General features: G+C 40.6%; 1 protein-coding gene across 1 annotated transcript in view; it reads right to left on the bottom strand.

Moving 5' to 3' along the window:
• The window catches only part of KLHL1 (kelch like family member 1), a 405,445-nt gene that overhangs the window by 249,132 nt on the left and 133,049 nt on the right, over positions 1-23,264 (bottom strand). Inside the window, exon 3 of the mRNA XM_006129049.5 lies at positions 5,466-5,602. Within this exon, the coding sequence (XP_006129111.3) occupies positions 5,466-5,602 (137 nt within the window). The remainder of the gene's footprint in view (positions 1-5,465; positions 5,603-23,264) is intronic.

Below are 23,264 nucleotides of genomic sequence, written 5' to 3'. Positions count from 1 at the left end.
ATGCTAATGAGACACTTCGGAATTGCAAATCCGCGGGGGATTTAAATATCCCCCACGGCATTTGCATTTACATGGCTGCCGCTTTTATCCGGCTCGGGATTTTTGCTGGAGAAAAGCACCAGTGTAGACGCGATTCTCTGCAAAATAAGCCCTTTTCTGGAGGATCCCTTATTCCTACTTGAAAGGAATAATAAGGGATCCTCCAGAAAAGGGCTTATTTTCCAGAGAATCGCGTCTACACTGGCGCTTTTCTCCAGCAAAAACCCCGAGCCGGAAAAAAGCAGCAGCCATGTAAATGCAAATGCCGCGGGGGATATTTAAATCCCCCGCGGATTTGCAATTCCGAAGTGTCTCATTAGCATCCCTTTTCCGGAAAAGGATGCCAATGTAGACACAGCATTAATGTTTAAGATAAAAGCATCACTTTATCGATCACAAGATGTAGTAACTGACAGCATTCTCCGTTTTGGATAGATGTGGCTCTTAACCTCAGTGCATGTGATAAACACGCATTCACTCAACTTTGGGGAGGGTCCATTTCAAGTGATGCAGCATTATTTTGTTTTATTACAATAACTGCAGAGAGCAGCCTGTGATCAGTAAGAGGATACTTTTAACTCAATCACTGAACTTTCATTTATAAATACAGATTTTCAGGCACATGTTAAACTGCTTAATTTTTTTAAGTGTGTGTTAAAGATCAAGTAATTTTATAAATCTATAAACCACTATAAAATTGATTGACAGATTAAATTAATTTAACAAGGATATATAGTTATTCATCCTTGTGCAAAAAGGGTGAGCTCACTTTTTTCTGTTCTGATTGCTTTCTTCAAAAACTGCTACCAGCCCATAATAATTCTTGATTTACTATAACACTCAACAGCCCCCAGGTAAAGACTTTGTCTCTGACAACAACTAAATTTGAAAATAATGTAATTTTTGGTATCACATATCAAGACATAATTATGGATATTTCCTTGGCTAAATTCTGACAAATGCATTTAGTAAAATAAATTACTGTTTCTCTACATGCTGGGAGCAAAACATGAGCATCCGGAGAAGAAATTCATGTATGTTTTTAAATTGTGGATGTGTATGCAGCCCATCAGGTAAGCTGATTATGGGTCACAAGACATTTTACTTCCATTGATCATAATCATCAGGTACAGCCTCACAGCTCCAAGTGGTCCCAGTTCTCTGTTCCTGGACTATGGAAGCTGTGAGGTTGGTGCCTGCAGGTGAACGGACCACAGGGATGTACTGGCTGCCACTTCCCACAGCTCTCATTGGCCAAGAACACTGAATCAAAGCCACTGGGAACTGTGGGCAGGGGAGGGGACCCGTGCTTGTTGGTGATCAACACTGGCAAAATGTCTCATGGGCCACAGTTAGATCACCCTGATAGTCTTCATGAGACCCATATGCAGCAGGTTGCCCACTGCTACTCTGGCACATCAATTTAAGAATAAGAATGTAAGAATGGCCATATTGGTCAGAACAAAGGTCCATCTAGCCCAGCATTCGGTTTTCCAACAGTGGCCAATGCCAGGTGCCTACAGGAAATGAATAGAGCAAGTAATCATCAAGTGATCAATCTGCTATTGCTCATTCCCAGCTTCTGACAAACAGGATTAGGGACACCATCCCTGTCCTTCCTGGCTAATAGCAATTGATGGATCTATCCATCATGAATGTATCTAGTTCATTCCTGAAGCCTGTTATAGTCTTGGCCTTCCCAACATCTTCTGGAAAAGAGTTGAACATCATATATATAGTAGCCCAATGTCTGTGACTCTGTAACGCTGAAATGCTGGCTGTTGCCTCTGGGCGGCACTGTTGCCTCAGTCACGTCCTTCACCTCCCGCCGTGGCGCTTGGCTGACTTCTGCGCTGCTCAGCCGGGCTGCCACGGGGGAGCACGCGGTGCAAGTGGACATTACGGCACTGTGGTCCCCATGCAGCACCCCCGTGATGCATGGGGAGTGCAGGGCCCAAACGGCCACTTGTGCCACTTGCTCCCCTGCGGCGGCCCCGCTGAGCGGTACAGAAGTCAGCCGAGTGACACGGTGGGAGGTGAAGGGGTGGGATGGTGACGTGTGGTGTGACAACGGCTCCAGGCCCCTCCCCCTGGCCATGAATGCCACTGCCCCGCCTCCCTTCGCCTCCTGCTGTGGTGCTCGGTTGACTTCTGCGCGGCTCAGCTGGACCGCCTTGCGGGAGCAAGTGGACATTTGGCTCCATGCTCTGTGTGACGGAGTAGCCCCTATGCCCCGCACTAACCTGGCGCCGTACCCGGCGTGCTGGGGCGAAGCGGCGGCCCCGCGCCGGTTCCTGCCCTGCGCGGCTTGTTCCGCCGCGGGCAGGGCCAAGCATGGGAGCAGGCTGGGCAGGAAGGACAGGGAGCCGACAGAGCCCCGCGGCACCGGACGGCGCAGGTGCCCTGGCGGGGCGGCACCACCTAGCGGAGGAGGCGGCCCCGCCCCGCTACGGGAGACGTCATCACAGCGGGACGCTCAAAAGGAGCGCCGCCGCCGGCCACAGGAGGGGGACGCACAGCAGGATGCCGGGTGGCTGGACAGAGGCACCTCGGGCCCCGTTTGCAGAGACCCTTGGAACCAAGCCATCACGGCGATGCGGAGAGGGAGGTAGGAAGCGACCCAGGGCAGGGTGCAGGAACCTGGGGGGTTGGTGTGTTTAGGGGACTCCCTCCCCCACCAACCAAGACTGGGGGAAGAACCCCCCCAGACCTTAGGTCCCTGGGTCAGGGCTTGGAGTGAGGGTGGGCCCAAACCCCCTTACCTTCCCCCGCCGATGAGGATGCCACTAAGTCTCTAATAACGACAGACTGTCCCTGCCGGACCCGGGGCAGGGCACCAGGGTGATCGGGGAGCACGAGGGAAAGAGACCTCGGGTGAGGGAAGACGGAGGGGAGGGGCTGAGGCCCTGCATGGCCCGAAGGGGGGGTCGCACTGACGCCATGCCCCTTCACACTCCCCACGCAGCACAAGAAGCGCAGAGCACAAATGGCTGTTTGGGCTCCGCAGTCCCCCCAGTGAGAGGTAGGAGGGGGAGGAGAAAAGAGAGAGATGGAGAGAGAGGCAGGAGGCAGAGGAGAGGTGCAGGGGGTGGGGAGGCAGTAGGAAGAGGAGAAGGAGGAGAAAGAGAGACACGGATGTGGAGGAAAGACTGGAAAATCCCATCTTATGATGGGTTATTGGCTAGTAAAAACATAAGAACATAAGAATGGCCATACTGGGTAAGACCAAGGGTCCATCCAGCCCAGTACCCTGTCTGCTGACAGTAGCCAATGCCAGGTGTCCCAGAGGGAATGAACTGAACAGGTAATGATCAAGCGATCTCTCTCCTGTCGTCCCTCTCCGCCCTCTGACAAACAGAAGCTAGGGACTCCATTCCTTACCCATACTGGCTAACAGACATTAATGAACTTAACCTCCAGGCACCCATTCCAAACCCCTAATCATTTTAGTTGCCCTTCTCTGAACCTTTTCTAATGCCTGTATATTTTTTTTGAGATGAGGAGACCACATCTGTATGCAGTATTCAAGATGTGGGTGTACCATGGATTTATAGAAGGGCAATAAGATATCCTCCATCTTATTCTCTATCCCTTTTTTAATGATTCCTAACATCCTGTTTCCTTTTTTGACTGCCACTGCACACTGTGTAGATTTCTTCAGAGAACTATCAACAATGACTCCAAGATCTCTTTCCTGATTAGTTGTAGCTAAGTTAGCCCCCATCATACTGTTCGTATAGTTGGGGTTATATTTCCCAATGTGCATTACTTTACATTTATCATTTGCCATTTTGTTGCCCAATCACTTTTAGTTGGGTGAGAATCTTTTTGAAGCTCTTCACAGTCTGCTTTGGTCTTAACTGTCTTGAGCAGTTTAGTATCACCTGCAAACTTTGCCACCTCACTGTTTACCACTTTCTCCAGATCTAGGAGAATAGGATTGGTCCTAGGAGTGACCCTTGGGGAACATCACTAGTTACCCCTCTCCATTTTGAAAATGTACCATATATTCCTACCCTTTATTTCATGTCTTTTAACCAGTTCTCAGTCCATGAAAGGATCTTCCCTCTTATCCTATGATTTAATTCCCCCTCCCCACTTCATTTGCATAAACATGGCTGCCGCTTTTTTCCGGCTCGGAGCTTTGCCGGAAAAAAGCACCAGTCTAGACGGGGATCTTTCGGAAAATAAAGCCTTTTCCAAAAGATCCCTTATTCCTTATTTTAAGATAAGGGATATTTTAAGATAAGGAATAAGAGATCTTTCGGAAAAGGCTATCATCTTTCTGTGTCTCCTCTTCCTCCTGTGTGAAGTGGGGATAATCTAGCCCCTTGACTTTACCAGAGTACTCTGAAAATAATTCATTAATGTTTCTGAACCTCTCAAATATTACAGTGATGAGTACTATGGGGGAAATGAAAGCCCAGGATGAAATCAATAATTGTATATTCTGAAAAGATTTGAAATAGTGTGGAGTAAAATTTTCCTGGGGCTACACATTGAACAGCGAGGGATAATATATATATATATATATAGCACCTCATCTGGTGATCAGCATCATTTGGTGGATGAAATGAGGATGGTACATTGTAGGGAAAAACATTATGTAATCACATAATTAAAGACTATGCCATTATTGCCATTATTCATATACATAAGACTGCAAACTAAAGTTGAACAGGCTATCTTAATTCTGGCATTTCCTGTCTTTTGAGTGCTTGACATTGCAACCTTAATGTTCTTTTAATGTAGTTTCTGTGTGTGTGATACATATATACAATTCAACATAATTCATCAATGAAATGCAGCAGCTGTTCAGAAAAACAAAACAAACAAAAAAAAACCCCACAACCAGCCATTCAGTAATAGAGACACTAAACAACAGATCGAAAGGCTATGTCAGGAAACAAAGAAGACTGTATCCAATTCAAACTAAAATACAAATTTGTAAAAGGATATTATGTAATCAGGTGGGCAGGGAAGAAAGAGAAGGAGGGAGGAAAGGAAGGAGCCAAGTAGTGGAAGGCTGTGTACCTCTGCTAGCTGCAGAAGCTAGCAGATTCCAATACTGTCTGTCAGAACTTTGTAAATAGAAGGTGGTTGTCAATGTCAATATCAATGAATCTGACGAAGTGGGTCTTTGCCCACGAAAGCTTATGCTCCTACACTTCAGTTAGTCTATAAGGTGCCACAGGACTCCTCGTCGCTAATATCAATGAAGAACACAGGTAATTGCACCAAAGAAGAGGTCTCCAGCTGGCTTGTAGGTGCAGGATTTGTCAAAGGGCGAGGGGCCTGTCTTCACTCTATAGAAAGGTTTTCAATTGGCATTAAGAAAAAATACAGTAGATATATCTCTAGTTAACTCATAGGAAATAAATGTCAATAACTTCCTTCTGGGTAACATAATGAACACATTACAGTACCTGTGTATGCAAACTGAACAAGATCCCACAGCGCATTAGGATCTATGCCTTCCATTTTGATCTCCTCCTGCTTGGCCTCACAAACATCACTTGTAAACATGGCAGCAAAGTAGTCAGACACAGAACTGAGTACAAGCCTACAAAAGAAGTCACATCGGTGTCAGTTAAATTACTGCATTTCCATTAGTTATCTAAAATGCTTACATGAACACTCAGATTTTTTGTTAAAAATACTGTTTTATTATAAGAACAAAGTAGTCACAGTATTTTATTAAAATCTGTAAATAGAGAGATATAAATTGACAAATAGGCTAATGTTTCCTGTTATAATTTGTTTTTGCATCAAAATGTAATTCAAGTGGTGCATAAGCACAGAAGTGCAAAAGCAGAAGAGGCAAATTCGTTTACAGTGGTTGTCATTGAGTAATATCATGTCAGTATCAGAAATTATGTCTCTTTTGTTAAGACCACCAATCCGTAGGGTCAAAGACAGTTTATGAGAAAAACTGGACTATCAGAAGTGTTCTTAATATGTTCCAAAAAGCCTGATAGTGGCACCTTTACTTGCAGCAAGCTGTATATGAACTCCATACATACCCATTTTGATTTCAGTGGAATTACTAATACCTGTATAGTACTATTAAATATGAGAAAAGATACTGAAATCTAGTGGAAACAAACTGCTTATTTAGGACACTTTTCTTATAGAAAATTAATTGCCTAATTGTTACCATATATGGCTGAAATAAAAAACAGGACTATGTAGCACTTTAAAGACTAACAAGATGGTTTATTAGGTGATGAGCTTTCATGGGCCAGACCCACTTCCTCAGATCAAATAGCTGAAGAAAATGGTCACAACCATATATACCAAAGGATACAATTTTAAAAAATGAACACATATAAAAAGGACAAATCAAATTTCAGAACAGAGGGGGATGTGGGGGAGGTAAATTTCTGTGAGCTAATGATATTAGAGGTGATAATTGGGGAAGCTATCTTTGTAATGGGTAAGATAATTAGAGTCTTTATTCAAACTTAAGTGTAAAGTGTCAAATTTGAGCATGAATGACAGTTCAGAGGATTCTCTTTCAAGGCCTTTGAAGCAGGATGCAGGTAATCAAGTTGTTGAGACAATGTCCTTTCTGGTTGAAATGGCACAATCATCATCTATGGCTGGTTTGTCTGAGAACATAATATGCATAAAACTAAGATACTTATCATTTCTCTCTCTCTCTCTCTCTCTCTCTCTCTCTCTCTCTCTTTCTCTCCTATTTCTTTAAGACAAGATATTTAAACATTCATTCAAACATCATCTTAAATAATGTGATTTTGGGACCTTTGTCAGGCTTGGACATTTAAAGACAATAATAGAATCAGAAAATGTTTGGGGGGAATCTAAACATAAAAGTCCTACATGCTGTAGTAAACCATAATAACAGTCCTTGACTGATATTTTCCCAAGTGTATAGATGCTAGAGGGGACAGGAACAGCCTTGGGAGATGATCACACTCCTTTCATGAGGATTATATTTTGTACCAGTAACCACATCTGTATCTAATACACTCACATACTTATTCAATCAGGCTTTTAATGACAATAAGGTTACGTCTAGACTACAGGCTTCTTGCACAAGAAGCTTTTTTCAGAAGGGATCTTCCAAAAAAACTTCTTGCGCAAGAGAGCGTCCACATTGCAAACACGCATTGAAAAAGCAATGCACATTTTTGAAAGATAGCATTCAGATTGCCTAGACGCTATCTCGCATGTAAGCAGTGATTGCTATGGACAGAATGGCCACCAGGGCACCGGTGCTTTTTCCTCTTTCCTCTTCTTCCAAAAAAGCCTCCCTTTTCCCTGTCCACACACGTCTTTTTGCGAAAAAGCTCTTTCACAAAAGGCTTATCCTTCATAGAATGAGGATTACCAATTACATAAAAAGTCTTCTGTTCTTTCAGTTTACTGTCGAAAGATGTGCTTACAGTGTGGACGTAACTCAAGATTTGACCAAAAAATGGCTGTTTTTCCAACAAAACTCTATAGTCTAGACAGAGAAAAATATATCACAATACAACACTTTTAAATAGACAATACCTTTCATTTGGCTCTCAAGAGACCTCTAAATGATTCATGATCAAAATATTATTTAATGCATGGAAACATTCTGTCAGAGAAAGCCTCTCTCAAGCAGTAGATATGTCATTATGTTTTAAGTCTCACAACTAAAGCGAGACCTTATTCCCATGTGACAAATGTCACATTGTTACTTATTTTTTAATTATTGTCTTGGACATAATAGCCTAGCTGTAAATTAGACAATTAGATTTTGAAGTAATGGCTGATTAAAAAAACATCAAAGGTTGTCTAAACTTCTCAAGAGAACTTTACTGCATTAAAATAATGTTCACAGATTCACAGGCTTTTAATGGATAAAATACTGTTAAAATTAAATAAAATTGAACCATATTCTTTTAAAACAATTACATATTTGTCTTTAATTTTCACCATTTATAGCATAGTCATAGATTATTTATGTTATATTATATAATTTCCAAATAAAGGGAGAATTCCTGACCTAATTCACAGGTGCACTAGGTAGAAAATTAAAGGAGTGAAGGACAGAAGTTCTCTTCATGTCTCTTGCCATACCTCTGCAAGGGCAAACAAGGACAATGCAAAGAGGGTACTTGGACTAGCCATCTGTACTAACACAACTACATAAACAAGCCAAGATTTTGGTCAGTGACTAGTTGCAATGTCTTTAAAAATAGTCTACTGCAACATATGAATAACATGTTAATAGTGGAAATCGTTGTTTTAGCAATAGAAAAGACCAATAATTCCACAATATTTTAAAACTTTTTATCCTTTACTATTTTTTATTACACAAGCAAAAGACACTTCCTAATTCAATTTATATCTTAAAGGTAACACATTTAAAAATAGGTATTCTGCATGAACATCCAATATTTAGAAATGTTGATATATTTTTTTAAAAAGAATATTTCAAAAAGCTGGATTAATCTATAGTGATTTTCTGCCATTTGCACCCCTCAAAGCTGCAAATAGTTGTAAATCTTGGCCTGGAGGCATGTAGAGTTATTCAACAGAAAGGTCAGTTGTCTCACTGATGTCATTTACTTTTTCCAACTAATGCTGTGAACATAGGAGTAAACTGTTGACTCTGTCTTCCTGTGAAGATCATTGCGTCCAGTTCTTTAGATAGCTTCAGAGATGATTCATGGACATAAAAAGAATTTATGGAGGAAGAGGAATTTCATTGTATTGGCAATCTTTTCCCTTTTTATGTCTGTCTGGCATTTTTTGTAATACAATGATGCCTTAAAATTTTCCCAGCAGTCTTACAACAACCTATACCTCTATGATCACTCTGTTGGAAGGTGATGATATATTTTGCACAAAGAATGCTTTGTGAGTATCATATGAAAACTCAATCTGCTGAACATTTCTTCCTGGTAAAATGTGTATATCAATGTTGTATGTAAAATTATAAGATTCAGCTCTATAATATTGCTGTAACATGCTCCAGAGACAGAAAAGCAGGGCAGAAACAATTTTGCAGAGACAACAAGGCTATACCTTAGTTAACTGAACATTATCCAACAGGGGAGAAAATACAGACAAGAAATTTACATTCCATCGCATAGATCACATCCTAAAGCTCGCATCTGTAAAAGACTGATTTTCACCTTGACTGAGCAAGAATGGTCATAGTACAAGAATTTGAATTTTAAAGAGGGGAGAAAAATGTTTGACATCACTCTCCTCCTTCATCTCTGCTTATGATATCGACAATCCCTAAAGAACTGAACTTTGTGTGTTGTGGGGGAGGTAATCCTGCCTGAAAAGAAATTCAGCCAGTGCACAACAAAGCACCTGGTAAGAAAGACACTTGCTTTGAATTCATTTTAGTTTGTTCAGTTCGATCTCAGTTGCATTTCAACATTTATTTCTTGTGTAACCAATCCTGAGAGTTATGCCTCTTTCCTTAGGCACTTAATATATTTATTTTTTTTCCTGGTAGTTAATCAACTTATATTATTGTTTAATATTAACGTGTGTTTTGAATTAAATGTGTAGGAAACTCTTTTTGGGATAGCAATACTGGTGTGTATCATTTTCCTGTGATGAGATGCTAGGCTTTATATGAACTTGCCCTGTTCACTAGTATGCTGGACAATACAGGACACAGATTTCTGAAGGAAAGTTTAGGATAGAGAATTTGCTTGTGTTCTTCTACATGTTACATGATAGAGGCTGTGTGTTAACTGGCCAGGAGTGGTTGTTCATTAGTAAATCAGTGTAAAAGATATCCCAGGTTGGAGAATTGAGGAGACACAGCTATTCAGCAGTCCAGATGTACCCTGTGTAATGTCATAAGTCTACATACAAATATCCAGTCACGCAGCAGGATGTTCCTTATTACATCTGGACATTCAGGGCCTAATTTTTCCTCAGATCAGTTTTATTCCATTGACTTCAGTGAATCTGTTCCAGATTTACAGTAGTGCAAATGAGAAGGGAAATATGCTACAGCTTGGACCACCCTACCCCCCTGCTGCCACACTGGGTGCCCTGCCTTCCTGGGTAGGGTTGCCAGATGGTTTAATCAAAAATACCAAACACCGCACCCCCTCCAAAAAAAAACCACTGGGGGAAAAATTCAGTTGTTCTGTTGAGAAAAAAAAGGGGAGACCAAAGTTGTTGAGAAAAAAAAGAGACCCCGAGAGTTATTAAGCAACCCTCCCCCAAAAAACCCCCAAAGAAAACCTGCATGGCCCCTTTAAGAAATGCTTTTGAGGTTTTTTGGCCGTAACAGGCTGCTGGAGGCTGTCCGCCATCTTGTCTTCCTGTTCCGGTTCAGACAGCTCCCCTGTGGAACCAAGTAAGCCTCCTGGCCGGGAAAAAATCAGAAAATACCGGACATTTTAGGTGTCTGGTATTTTCTGAATTTTTTTTACCAGACAAGAGGTAAAAATACTAGACTGTCCGGGTCAATACCAGACACCTGGCAACCCTATTCCTGGGCAGCCCAAGTCGTGTGTTGGGTTTCCTGGCTCCTCCCCTCCAGCAGCCCAGCTGAACAGCTTCCACTTTCCAGTTGCCCAGCTCTGAAGGCATCATGTCCACCAGCAACGGCACATAGGTAAGGGTAGCAGTATTGAACCTTCCCCTCTCCACCCACACACTCCTTTTTGGGTTAGGACATCTGTAATTACAGTGCCATGAATTTTCAGATTTAAATAGATGAACACATGAAATTATTTTTAAAACCTTATGATTTTTAAATTGACAAAAATGGACTGTGAATTTGGTAAGGCCCTACCCATAATCAACCATGATCACCTCAACCGTTCTTCCTTCTATTCAGTACCATTCTGTTCCCTCCAGAAGCAATGATTGTGGTAACCAGCGACTAGTCCAGGGGTGGCCAACCTGTGGCTCTGGAGCCACCTGTAGCTCTTCTGAAGTTAGTATACAGCTTCTTGTTCAGGCAATGATTCTGGGGTTGCAGCTACAGGTGCTAACTTTCCAGTGCTCCTGGCTCCACTTCTTCCTCAAGTCTTTTGCACCCTTGCTCCTTCCCTCCCTCACAGAACCTCCTGTGAAACAGCTGATTGCAGCAGGCAGGAGGTACAGGAAAGGAAGAGGAGGCACTGATCATGGGGATGCTGGTGGGAAAAATGTACTGGAGATGGGAGAGGAGCCACCTGATGGGGACTGCTGACAAATTACTGCAGCTCTTTGGCAATGTGCATTGGTAAACTGTGGCTCCTTCTCAGGCTCAGGTTGGCCATACCTGGTCTAGTCAGTCTTTTTATAGCAGATTATTCTTCATCTAGAGCCAAAGTATTTAACAGAAAATATACCTTAAAATAGTACACATATCTGTCTCTCCCTAGGGTTTACCATTCTCTAGATCTGATCTGGGGAAGAACAAACTTCTTCAGACTTTCTCTGGAGAAGGGAGTTTCCAGTATCATAGGAAGTCAGTAAAGGGTGGGGGAGACAGGGGAAGATCTAAATATCTTCTGGGTTCCTCTCATAGCCTCTTGCCTCACATGCTGCAGCAGCCCTTCCAGAACTCTTGGCAGGCCGGCCTCATGGCAGCCCCATCACAAATCCTGGTATCCATGCCAACTGAGAGATCTGCTGCCCTGCTGTAGCTTCTGGAGGCCCCACTGGCTTTCCTATCCCACTGGCTGCAGGCTCTGCTGCCCCACTGACCTACCAGCCAGTTCTGCTCTGTGTTGGCTGGCAACCTCTGCCCCTGGGGCCTTCTAGTCCAGCAACATCCATTTTCCTGCCAGACCACAGAGGTTCAACCTATACCATGATTACATAATTACTATTCTTGGATTATATAGTAGCCTGTGAACAGGCTCACTCTCTCACAGGCACCCCTTTATGACCGAGGGTTTGTCTGAAACTCCTCCACCCTGTCTGGCTCTGGAAATGGAGGTGTCCTAGCTGGCTCTTCTGGTTGCTCATCTGGGACCAAGCTTCTTCTTATCCCCCTTTTTGTAGCTGTTCGAGGTTAGGGGGAGACCCAGGCCCACCTGCTCCTCAGGGTCTCAGTCCAGGGACCATGAAAGTATAACTTGCACATTAACTGTCACTGCTGTCTGATGCTACCTCACTCCCTGGGCCACTTCCCCAAGAAACTGCTCATTAGTTTGAGCTAGGTAGGGTAATTAGGGCAAGTGGAGTTGCAAATGAAGCTGGGATTTAAATATCCTGTACTTCATTTGCATCTTCCTGGGCGCCGCCATTTTTAAATCCCCCTTAGTCCGAACTCCATGCCCGCGGCTACACGCGGCATGGAGTAGGTAGTTAGAATTAGAGATCAGAATTTGAACTACCATTACCCCTCAGTCCTCAAGGTTTCATTTGCAACTCAGGTTGCCCTAATTACCCTACCTAGCTCGAACTAACGAGCTAGTGTAAACAAACCCTCACAGGTTTTTGAGGTCAAATTCTCATCACACCCTGTCTAGGGTTCTACAGTCTATTGTAGTCTATCACAGCCCATCTTCAGCCACTGGACCTGGGTTTCAAACAGGTCTGAAGTCCAGCGCACACTCAGAGCTTTCCAAGTTGCTGCTATCTTCCCAGTCAATCCCTAGGTCTGACTGGGTTGAGCTCCAGCAAGTAACTACCAGATCCTAGCTCAGTAGCTTCTTTTATATCAGCTTGCAGCTTCTTTTATATCAGCTTGCTGAGCTCTGAATGGTTGCAGCAGAAGCAGCCACTCCTGTTTGCCAGGAGGACCTAGCTTCTGCTCTTCTCTCTTGGGCAGGGTGCAGCAAGGCCTCCATCCTCCAGCAGGGGACTTCAGGTCTAGTCTACCCTTTCACACAGTCCTTCATCAATCACAAAGTCACAAAACTTTTGGAATTAAGTCTTCAGTCTGAAACTACCCTCATGCAAAGTTTCACGTGAAACACTTATTTTAACTCAATCCATAGATTATAAGCTAAGATACACCTGCTTTGTATTATTTAGGCATGAAAAAGAGAGATTAACCACATAGGCCTTTTCTGTTCAAGTAATACCCAGAGAGGTTTGAGTTAGTTCAGCTTTAATGCACCCCCACTCCTCATATGCATGTTGGTATATGCAACATGTCCAGAAATAAGAGGCATAGCTGGGACATCCCTAGCTACTGAAACAGATTAAGGCTATTGGTAGCTGAGACAACTTTGAGTCAACTCTATGTTGCACATAGGGACCAGACTGGCAATCACAAGATCAGTCAATTGGAATAAGGCATAAAAGTCACTTTTGTGGGTTCCGCCTAATCAAGATCCTGGGCTGAATACTAAAAATCTTTTTCTGATTATTAAGATGCTTAAAAAGAAACTATTTATCCCCCATTCACATTTATGGGGTAATGTACTCCACAAGCAAACATGATGTGATAGGTCATGAGAATGTAAGAATGGTCATAGTGGGTCAGACTAAAGGTCCATCTAGCCCCATATCCTGTTTTCTGACAGTGGCCAATGCTAGGTGCCACCAGAAGAAAGAACAGAACAGGCAATCATTAAGTGATCAGACCTATTGCCAATTCCTAGCAGAGGCTAGGGACACCATTCCTTCCCATCCTAGAAAATAGCCATTGTTGGACCTATTCTCTATTTATTCATCTAGCTCTTTTTTTAACACTATTAAACACCTGGCCTTCACAATATCCTATTGCAAAGAGTTCCACAGGTTGATTGTCAGTTGCATGAAGAAATACTTCTTTTGCTTTGTTTAAAACCTGCTACCTATTCATCTCATTTTCTGAGCCCCTAGTTCATATGTTATGGAGACAAGTAAATTACTTTTCCTTATTCACTTTCTCCACAACAGTCATGATTTTACAGACCTCTATTATATCTCATCTTTGTTGCTTCTTTTTTAAACTGAAAAGACTTTGTCTTTTTAATTTCTCTTCAAATGGCAGCCGTTCCAAACGGCTAATTATTTTTGCTGTCCTTTTCTACACATTTTTCAATGTTAAAATATCTTCTTTTGAGATGAGGTGACCACATCTGTATGCAGTATTCAAGATGTGGATGATTTATAAAGAGGCAAAAAAATATTCTCTGTCTTAGTTTCTATCCCTTTTTAATGATTCCAAACATTCTGTTTCCTTTTTTGACTGCTACTGCACATTGAGTGTATGTTTTCAGAAAACTGTAAACAATGACTCCAAGATCTCTCTCTTGAGTGGTAAAAGCTATTTTGGTGCTCATCATTTTATATGTACAGTTGGGATTATGTTTTGCAACATGCATTACTTTGCATTTATCAGCATTAAAATGCATTGATCTTAACTGTCTTGAACAGTCTAGTATAATATGCAAATTTTGCCACTTCACTGTTTACCACTTTTTTCAGATCATTTATGAATATGTTGAATAAGATTCAACTTCCCCTCTTATCTCATGACAACTTAATTTACATCTCATAGAATCATAAAACACTAGAACTGGAAGGGACCTCGAGAGATCATGAAGTCCAGCTCCGGCCCTCGTGTCAGGACCAAGCACGGTCTATATCATTCCTGATATATGTCTGTCTAACCTGCTCTTAAATAGCTCAGTGATGGAGATTCCACAACCTTCCTAGGCAATTTATTCCACTGTTTAACCACCCTGACAGTTAGGAATTTTTTCCTAGTGTCCAACCTAAACCACCTTTGCTGCAGCTTAAGCCATTGCTTCTTGTCCTATCATTGCCAAGGAGAACAATTTTTTCCCCTCTTCCCTGTGATACCCTTTTGGATACCTGAAAACTACTATCATGTCCCCTCTCAGTCCAAACTAAACAACCCCAATTAAGAGCCTTAGGTGAGGGACCTTGTCAAAGGCTTTCTAGAAATATATCCACTGGATCTCTCTTGTCTATAGGCGTGTTTACACCCTCAAAGAACTCTAATAGATTTCTAAGGCATGATTTCCCTTTACAGAGACCATGTTTACTTTTTTCCAACAAACTATGTTAATTCTGTCTCTGACAATTCTATTCTTTATGATAGTTTCAATTAATGTGCCCGGTACTGATGTTGGACTTACCAGTCTGCCATTGCCAGGATCACCTCTCGAGACCTTTTTAAAGATTGGCATCACACTAGCTATTTTCCAGTTATTTGGATGTTTTAAGGGATAGGTTACAAATCACAATTAGTCATTCTGTAATTTCACATTTGAGTTCTTTCAGAACTCTTGGGTGAATGTCATCTTGTTCTGGTGATTTATTACTGTTTAGGTTATCATTTTGTTCCAAAACCTCCTCTAATGACACCTCAATCTGGGACAATTCCTAAGATTTGTCACCTAAAAAGAATGGCTCAGATTTGGGAATCTCCCTTATATCCTCAGCCATGCAGACCGAAGAAAATAATTCATTCAGTTTCTCCGCAATAACCTTATAATCTTTTAGTGCTCCTTTAACATCTTGTTCATTCAGTGGCTCCGCTGATTGTTTAGCAAGCTTCCTGCTTCTGATGTATTTAAAAAAATTGCTATTATTTTTTGAAATTTTGGCTAGCTGTTCTTCAAATTCCTGTTGTCTTTTTATTATATTTTTACACTTAATTTGATAGAGTTTATGCTTCTTTCTATTTTCCTCACTAGGATTTAACTTCCACTTTTTAAACAATGCCTTTTTATCTCTCACTGCTTCTTTTATTTGGTTGTTATGCCATTGTGGTACTCTTTTGGTTTTCTTACTGTGCTTTTTTTTAAAATTTGGGATATATATTTAAGTACAAGTAAGTGACATCCTTGAAATGTTTCCATGTAGCTTACAGGGATTTACTTTTGTAACTTGCCTTTTTATTTCTGTTTAACTAACCTCCTCAATATTTGACATTCCCCTTTTTCAAATTACATGCCACAGTGTTGGTTTGCTGTAGCTTTTTCCCACCACAGGAATTCTGAATGTTATTATATCATGGTCACTGTTTCTAAGTAATCCAGCAATATTCACCTCTTGGACTGGATCCTTTCTCCGCTTAGGACTAAATCAAGAATTGTCTCTCCTCTTATAAATCCCAGAATCAGCTGCTCAAAGAAGCAGGCATTTAAGGTATTATGAAACTTTATCTCTGCGTCTGTCCTAAGGTGATATGTATCCAGCCTATAAAGAGATAATTGACACCCCCATTATTATTGAGTTTATTTTTATTTTTATATCCTCTTTCTAATCTCCCTTAGCATATCATAGTCACTACCACTATTCAGGTCAGGTGGGAGGCAACCCATCCCTACTGCTATATTCATATTATGAGTGCATGGTATTAATGTCCATAAAGATTCCATGCAAAACTTTAGTTCATTTAAGGATTTTTATTTCATTTAAATCTATATTTTCTTTCACATATAGTACCACTTTCCTACCAGCACAATCTGTTCTATCCTTCCAATATATTTTGTGTCCTTGTATTACCACGTCCCATTGATTATTCTCATTGTACCAAGTTTCTGTGATGCCTATTATATCAGTATCCTCATTCAATATGAGACACTCCCACCCATATTAATATTTAGACTTCTAGCATTTGTATACAAGCACTTTCAAAACTTCTCATTATTTAGATGTCTGCTATTACCTGATGTGATTAAATGGGACTCTTTTTAATGTGATTGTTGCTCATCAGATCTTACCCATATCTTATCATCTTCCATTCTTGACTCTGTACTAGGACATCAAGAATCTCCATTTATAGACCCTCCCCTGAGGGATATCTCTGTCCAATCCATGTGCTTCTCCGTACCTGTCAGCTTTCCCCCAACCCTTAGTTTAAAAAACTGCTCTACAATGTTTTTTATTTTAAGCCCTAGCAATCTGGTTCCATTTTGCTTTAGGTGGAGCCAATCCGTCCTGTGTAGGTTTCCCCTTTCCTAAAAGCTCTCTTGGTTCTAATAAATCTAAACCTCTCCTCCCTACATCATTGTCTCATCCACACATTGAAACCCTTCAGTTCTGCTTGTCTAGATGGCCCTGAGTGTGGAACTGGAAGCATTTCAGAGAACACCACTACTGAAGCCCTGGATTTCAATCTCTTTCCTAGAAGACTAAATTTGGCCTCCAAGACCACCCTCTTATCCTTCCCTATATCATTGGTACTTACATGTACCACGACCAATAGCACCTCCCCAGAAATATACATAACTAATGGGTTTCACTATCCTTTTTTAGTATACTGTCACCAGTGCATATGTACACAATTCAGAAAAAGAAAATAAAACATTTTTCTATATAAAAAAAGTTTATCTCAGACATAATGAATGTGGTAACTGCATCTTAAATGGTTCTATCTTGAATTCTAATAATTAGCATATATTAATTAATTAATGATAGCATCATGACATGGTTTTAAAAGGAGATGAAATGAAACACTACATAAGTCTTCAATACCATTACACTAAAATTGTTGCTGATACCATGGACCGTCTTGAAATAAGGTACTCATGCAGGTGAAAGATAATTGGTCAATGGTTATTTTTCTTTGTTGCTGACATTTCAAATTTCATCATTTGGATTCATGACAATCCTGCTTGACAGTACACTCTGCTAAGACACAGAAAGCTCATGTTACTCGTGAGTCTAGGAGAATGCCTTGTAGTTGCTCGTATAAAGAGAAAAGTCCTTAATGCCCATCAACGCTCTATGCCCATCAAACCAGCATTCTCATACCTTGGCTACCATTGAAAACCAGTCATAACAGGAACACCTAACAAACTCAGCTGTAGGTTAGCTTCCCAGAAATACCTCAAGTAATGCAGTGAATGTGTATGTGCTGGCCACTCCATAACAGTGCTAATGTGTGAAAACAGCATATAGGCTGACATTGGATGAGACCGTTGCTAGTGGGTTTTTTTCCCCAATTTAAGGTGGTTATTCCCCCCCCCCTAAATTCTAGAACATTGTTGCTAGTTTCTGAATGCATTTTGGGTATAAAAGTCCCCCAAAACATAGCTAAAGACTTTTTTTGTGACACTAAAATATAAATTATATTGCTTTGTCGTAAAATACTAAAGCAATATTATTTAATATTTAAATCAATCTATTCTTGATTTCTAAAATGCATGTGGAGTCCAAACTATTCCCATAACACTATTAATGTAACATTTGTCTAGATACTGGATGAAGGTTAAATACATTTCTTAGATGAAGAATAATTGAATAGTACATGCAATTAAATTCTATAATAAAAAAACAAAAAAGTAAACTTAGTGTGTATATACTGTTTTTTTTTAAATTAAAGTATTATTGTCTAAAAAGATTTTTGGCAGAAATAGTTACTATAACAGCCTTAACTACCTCTTGAATATTTATGTGTGGGGCAGGTGAGGGTAGTAAGGTAATATACAAGGCTTGATCCTGTGAACATTTATGCTCAAGAAGAGCTGCATTTAATGACTGAACTCAGTATGCCTACACACATGAATACAGTGAGTTATTTACTTTCAGCAAATACTGACTCTGCAAATGAGTTTGCTTTAGTGGTATTTGCAAACCTTTGGAGTTTGCTTTTCATTTATTTTCAAACAAGCAATGTATACATGCATGCTCAGCAGTTCACTAAAGGAAAATACAGAATTTAATATTCACTGTAAGATTTGAAATTCAAAATGGTGTTACATAAGTCTTCCAATCGGAGAGGGGGGAAAACTATGATACATAATTTATCGGAATAAGCAAAACATCTTAGATATTTGCAGCCATCTATAAACCATCAAGAATTATTCAGTGATGGTTTTAATAAACAAATGCACTGAGGAAAATTATCAATTCACAAACAATTTACAAACAGCTCATAGTTTTTTTGTACAACTTAAGTTAAAATGTTGGTGTCATTATAAAATGGTGAACATCCACTCACATGCAGTACTCTTACAATTTCTGTTTTATTTACTTTTTGTTGTATATTTTTAACTAATCAGTTTGATTATTCCAAGATCTGCTATTTTTTGTTTGGTTTTTTTTGTTTGTTTTTTGAACTGCTAACACTCATGCATTTCAAATCGGGCAGTTGTCACCTACATATCCAGAAATACAGCTTATGAATCAAAACATTAGTTGATTATCCTGAATTACATGATATTGAATAGATTCAGAGGAAGGTGAGAAAGATAAATTCTTTAACATACCTTCTGCATTTTGTACATCTAAAAATATACATCTAAAATTATGTGTAAAGCTACATAAAATACATTAGAAAAGTTATTGTAATCCTCTATTTAATAAAAGCAAACAAGTCCAAACGGTGGGTGTAGCATCCAGAATAGTTTTCCAAGGAGGATATTATTTACAAAAATACTTTGTGAAACATTTCTGTGTACAGCTTCCTACAGTAATGTTCTCGGATATAAAAGTGATTGTGAAATCATGTAGGAGGTAGTCCCAGCTGAGTAGCGGCTTGCATGGGTCATGACTTGGAATCTCCCCTACCCACAGATTTTGGGTGTCTGCTCAGTCAGGTCCCTTTTTTTACTAAACTTTCTGATTGAAAATGGGGACTATTAACATTATAACAGAAAAAAAGAAGGGAGAGAAAAGAAAAGAAAATATATCTGTCAATAGTGGTGCAGGTGCTAATGAGGCTAACTGAGTGCGCTGGAACTATCCCATACTTAATTTTTGAAGCTTCATGGAGTAGCCGAATTAGACTGTACAGGATAAACTTAAAAAACAACAAATGGTCTGGTAGCGTTTTATAGACTAACAAAACATGTAGTTTTTGTGAGTTTTCGTATCATGAGTTTCCGTGGGCCTAGCCCACTTCTTCAGATGACCAGTTGTTTTTTAAGTTTAACTTTTGATGTCAATTATGTTTTAAATGTAAAGAAGACTCATTTTAGAATGGACTATTCAGTTAGTGTCTTTGTTAAGCAAGAGAGAAACAGTACCAAATTTGCATACAAAGGTCAATTCTTTACTTTCTGTAGTTGGCTTGTGAAATTTCTTTGTAGAAAAATGGCTTCTTTTAAATCAATTAATGAGTACCCAGGCAAATTGAAATCTACCCCTAGAGATTTCTGTGTGTTACCGTTTCTAATATCTGTTGTGTGTCAATTAATCCTTTGTCATAGAGACTGTCCAGTTTGGCCAATATACATGGCAGAGGGACTTTGCTGGCACTTGATGGCATATATCACATTAGAGGATGTGCAGTCGTATGAGCCTCTGATGTGGTTGCTTATGTGGTTAAGTCCTGTGATAGTGTCGCTTGTATAGATGTGAGCACAGAGTTGGCAATAGGGTTTATTGCAAGGGTAGGTCCCTGAGTGGGTGTGTCTGAGGTGTGATATGCGGCTGCTGGAAAGACTTTGATTCAAATTAAGGGCTTCTCCATAGGTGAGGACTAGCCTGTCTCCCAAGGCCTGTGAGTGTGAGGGATCATTTTTGTAGATTGTCAATGATGTGCTGGAAGGTTTTAAGCTGGGACTGTTGGTAATGACTAGTAGTGTTCTGTTGTTTTCCTTCTTGGGGCTATCTTGAAGAAGCAGGTTCCTGGATATTCATGTGGCTCTGTGAATATGTTTCTTCACTTCTCAAAGTGGCTATTTAAGTTTTAAGAACGCCTGATAAAGATCTTGTCTCTGTCTGTGGGATTGGAGTAAATGTGGTGGTGTCTTAGGGCCGGAATGTAAACAACCGATCATGGATGGAAACTAGGGGAATGTAGGTAAGAATAGCTAGTGGTCAATAGGTTTCTGACATAGGGTGGTGTTAACGTGGCCTTCATTTATTTAAATTGTCGTGTCAAGGAAGTATATCTCCTATGTGGGCTAGTCCTGGCTAAGGTTGATGATGAAATGGAAAGTTATTCTTCAGAGTCTGATACTCTTCTAAGGACATTACGAGTTTGTTCCTATTATTTTAATCCCTCCTTTTTTGTTTCAAGGACATTCCTATTTTAATTTAAATGTGGATTAGTGAATCTCACCTTCATTGTAAATTCTTCCAATCTAATTTTGTTAATTGTTTGTGTTTATATAGTATGAGCACATTATTCTTAGTAAAATTCTGTTCAGAATCATGCCCAGCCTTATGCTTTTCAGTCTGCATTTAGAGCTGGCCACTGCATAGAGGCAGTTTTGATTACAGCTTTTAATGACCTGTCCTTTGCAAATTCTAAAGGTTTTTCACTAGTATTGATTTTGATTATAGACTTATTTGCAGCATTTTTTTACAGATTTTATTATAAGAAGCTTATTCACTGGCTGTCTTCCACATTTGGTATTCATAAATAAGCACTAAAGTGCTTTGACTTTTATCAATCATTCTCAATTATTTAAGGGGGAAATTACTGTTACGGTATTTTATTGTTGATCCATTGGACCATTGCAGAATTTGATTCTGGGTTATTTCATTATCCCTAGAGCTACCTAGTGCTTTGCTTCAATTGCAGTGATTTTGAATAATATTGTGTTGAGCCTGCTGGGCTGGAGACTGTGATTAACATCAGGTTCCTCCCCTTTCTCCTGGCTTGGCAGAGGGACAGTGACCCAGGAACCATGTATCAGAGGGGTAGCCACATTAATCTGAATCTGAAAAAGTGACGAGGAGTCCTGTGGCACCTTATAGACAAACAGATTTATTGGAGCATAAGCTTTCATGGGCAAAGACCCACTTCGTCTGACTAAGTGGGTCTTTGCCCATGAAAGCTTATGCTCCAATAAATCTGTTTGTCTATAAGGTGCCACAGGACTCCTTGTCGCTTTTCCAGGAACCATGGAAGAACTGAATACTTAGAAGCCAAGAGCAACAGAGAAGCTGGATGCGGAGAGAAACACAGAAGAGCTGGGCACACAGTAGGCAGTACAGAAGCTGCAGAACTATGTGTGGAGCTTGATGTGACTGCTAGAAAGTAGAGCTGGGTACAAGCCCATTCGGGGCACAAAGACTGGGTAGGTAGCCAGTGCAGATGGTCTCCAATGACATACAGCACTAACTGAGGGTGGTATGGAAACCTTCAAGCACTATTTGCTTTAGACAGAAGCTTGAATGGGGGCGGAGGGGAAACATGGCTTGTAGGCCTGTAGACACCTAATCCCTGACTGTTTGTCCCTGGGCACTACTGGGGGCTCAAATAAGAACTACTATTATTTCACTCAGTTAGATCTTCTTAAGTCATGGTGCTTAAGATACCTACAACCTTTCCCTTTCTTGCTAGCACTAGTAAGACATTCCTTCACTTTAGCCACAAGTTGAAGTTTTTCAAATGAACCAGAGCTCTCACCTACAAAGCCTTGAGGCTGAAGCACATTCAGTGCTTACCTCCATGTCATGGTACTCCTGGCACACTACTGACTTCTTAGGGCATGTTTGCATGCCCAGGCTCAAGGCAAAGACTCTTTGCTGCATTACCATTCTGCCAACCCCGGGCTTGGATGAAGGGTCCCAGGACCATGCAGGGCTGAAGGATCTAAGCATGAGTTAATTGAAACCCGAGGTCCAAGCCCTATTGCTTTTCAGTGTAGACACTGTCCTCTTTAACTCAGGTCCCAGGAGTCATCCAGAAGTTCCTTGGGGGCAACTTCTTTAGTCCTCTATGCCAGTGTTTCCCAAATGGTGTTCCATGGCACCCAGAGGTTCCTCAAAGTGAAAATAAGGGTTCAGCAAGAAAATTTCATTACAATAAAATTTTATCATATTTAAAAAATAATAATTAATATTTAAGAATTAATGAATTTTATTGAAAACAATTTTCAGTTGTGTTTGCCACAATAAGTGTCCCTGTGTAATGACAGGGAGTGGGGATGATGATGTCACTACTCAGGGCTGATGTCCATATATTAGACTGTCATTAGGGGTTCTGCAAAATTCTTTCGAGTTTAAAAGGGTTCCATGGCCAAATAAAATTGGGAAACATTGCTCTATGCCAACAATTTGGAATGCGTTCAACTGAAAACGGAAGCTACCCACCCTTTGTGAACAGCAGCCACTCACATTAGCATTGACCCATTTTCTTCTAATCACTGATTTGTCAACACACTATGGGTGTGTCTACACTACCACCCTAGTTCGAACTAGGGTGGTTAATGTAGGCAACCGGAGTTGCAAATGTAGCCCGGGATTTGAATTTCCCGGGCTTCATTTGCATATTGCCGGGCGCCGCCATTTTTAAATGTCCGCTAGTTCGGACTCGGTGCCCGTGGCTACACGCGTCATGAACTAGGTAGTTAGGACTAGGCTTCCTATTCCAAACTACCGTTACTCCTTGTGGAATGAGGTGTACCGGTAGTTCGGAATAGGAAGCCTACTCCGAACTA

This window comes from Pelodiscus sinensis, chromosome 1 (assembly GCF_052426305.1).
Source record: "Pelodiscus sinensis isolate ZL-2025 chromosome 1, ASM5242630v1, whole genome shotgun sequence".
NCBI lineage: Eukaryota > Metazoa > Chordata > Testudines > Trionychidae > Pelodiscus > Pelodiscus sinensis.
This window is presented reverse-complemented; position numbering and strand designations above follow the sequence as displayed.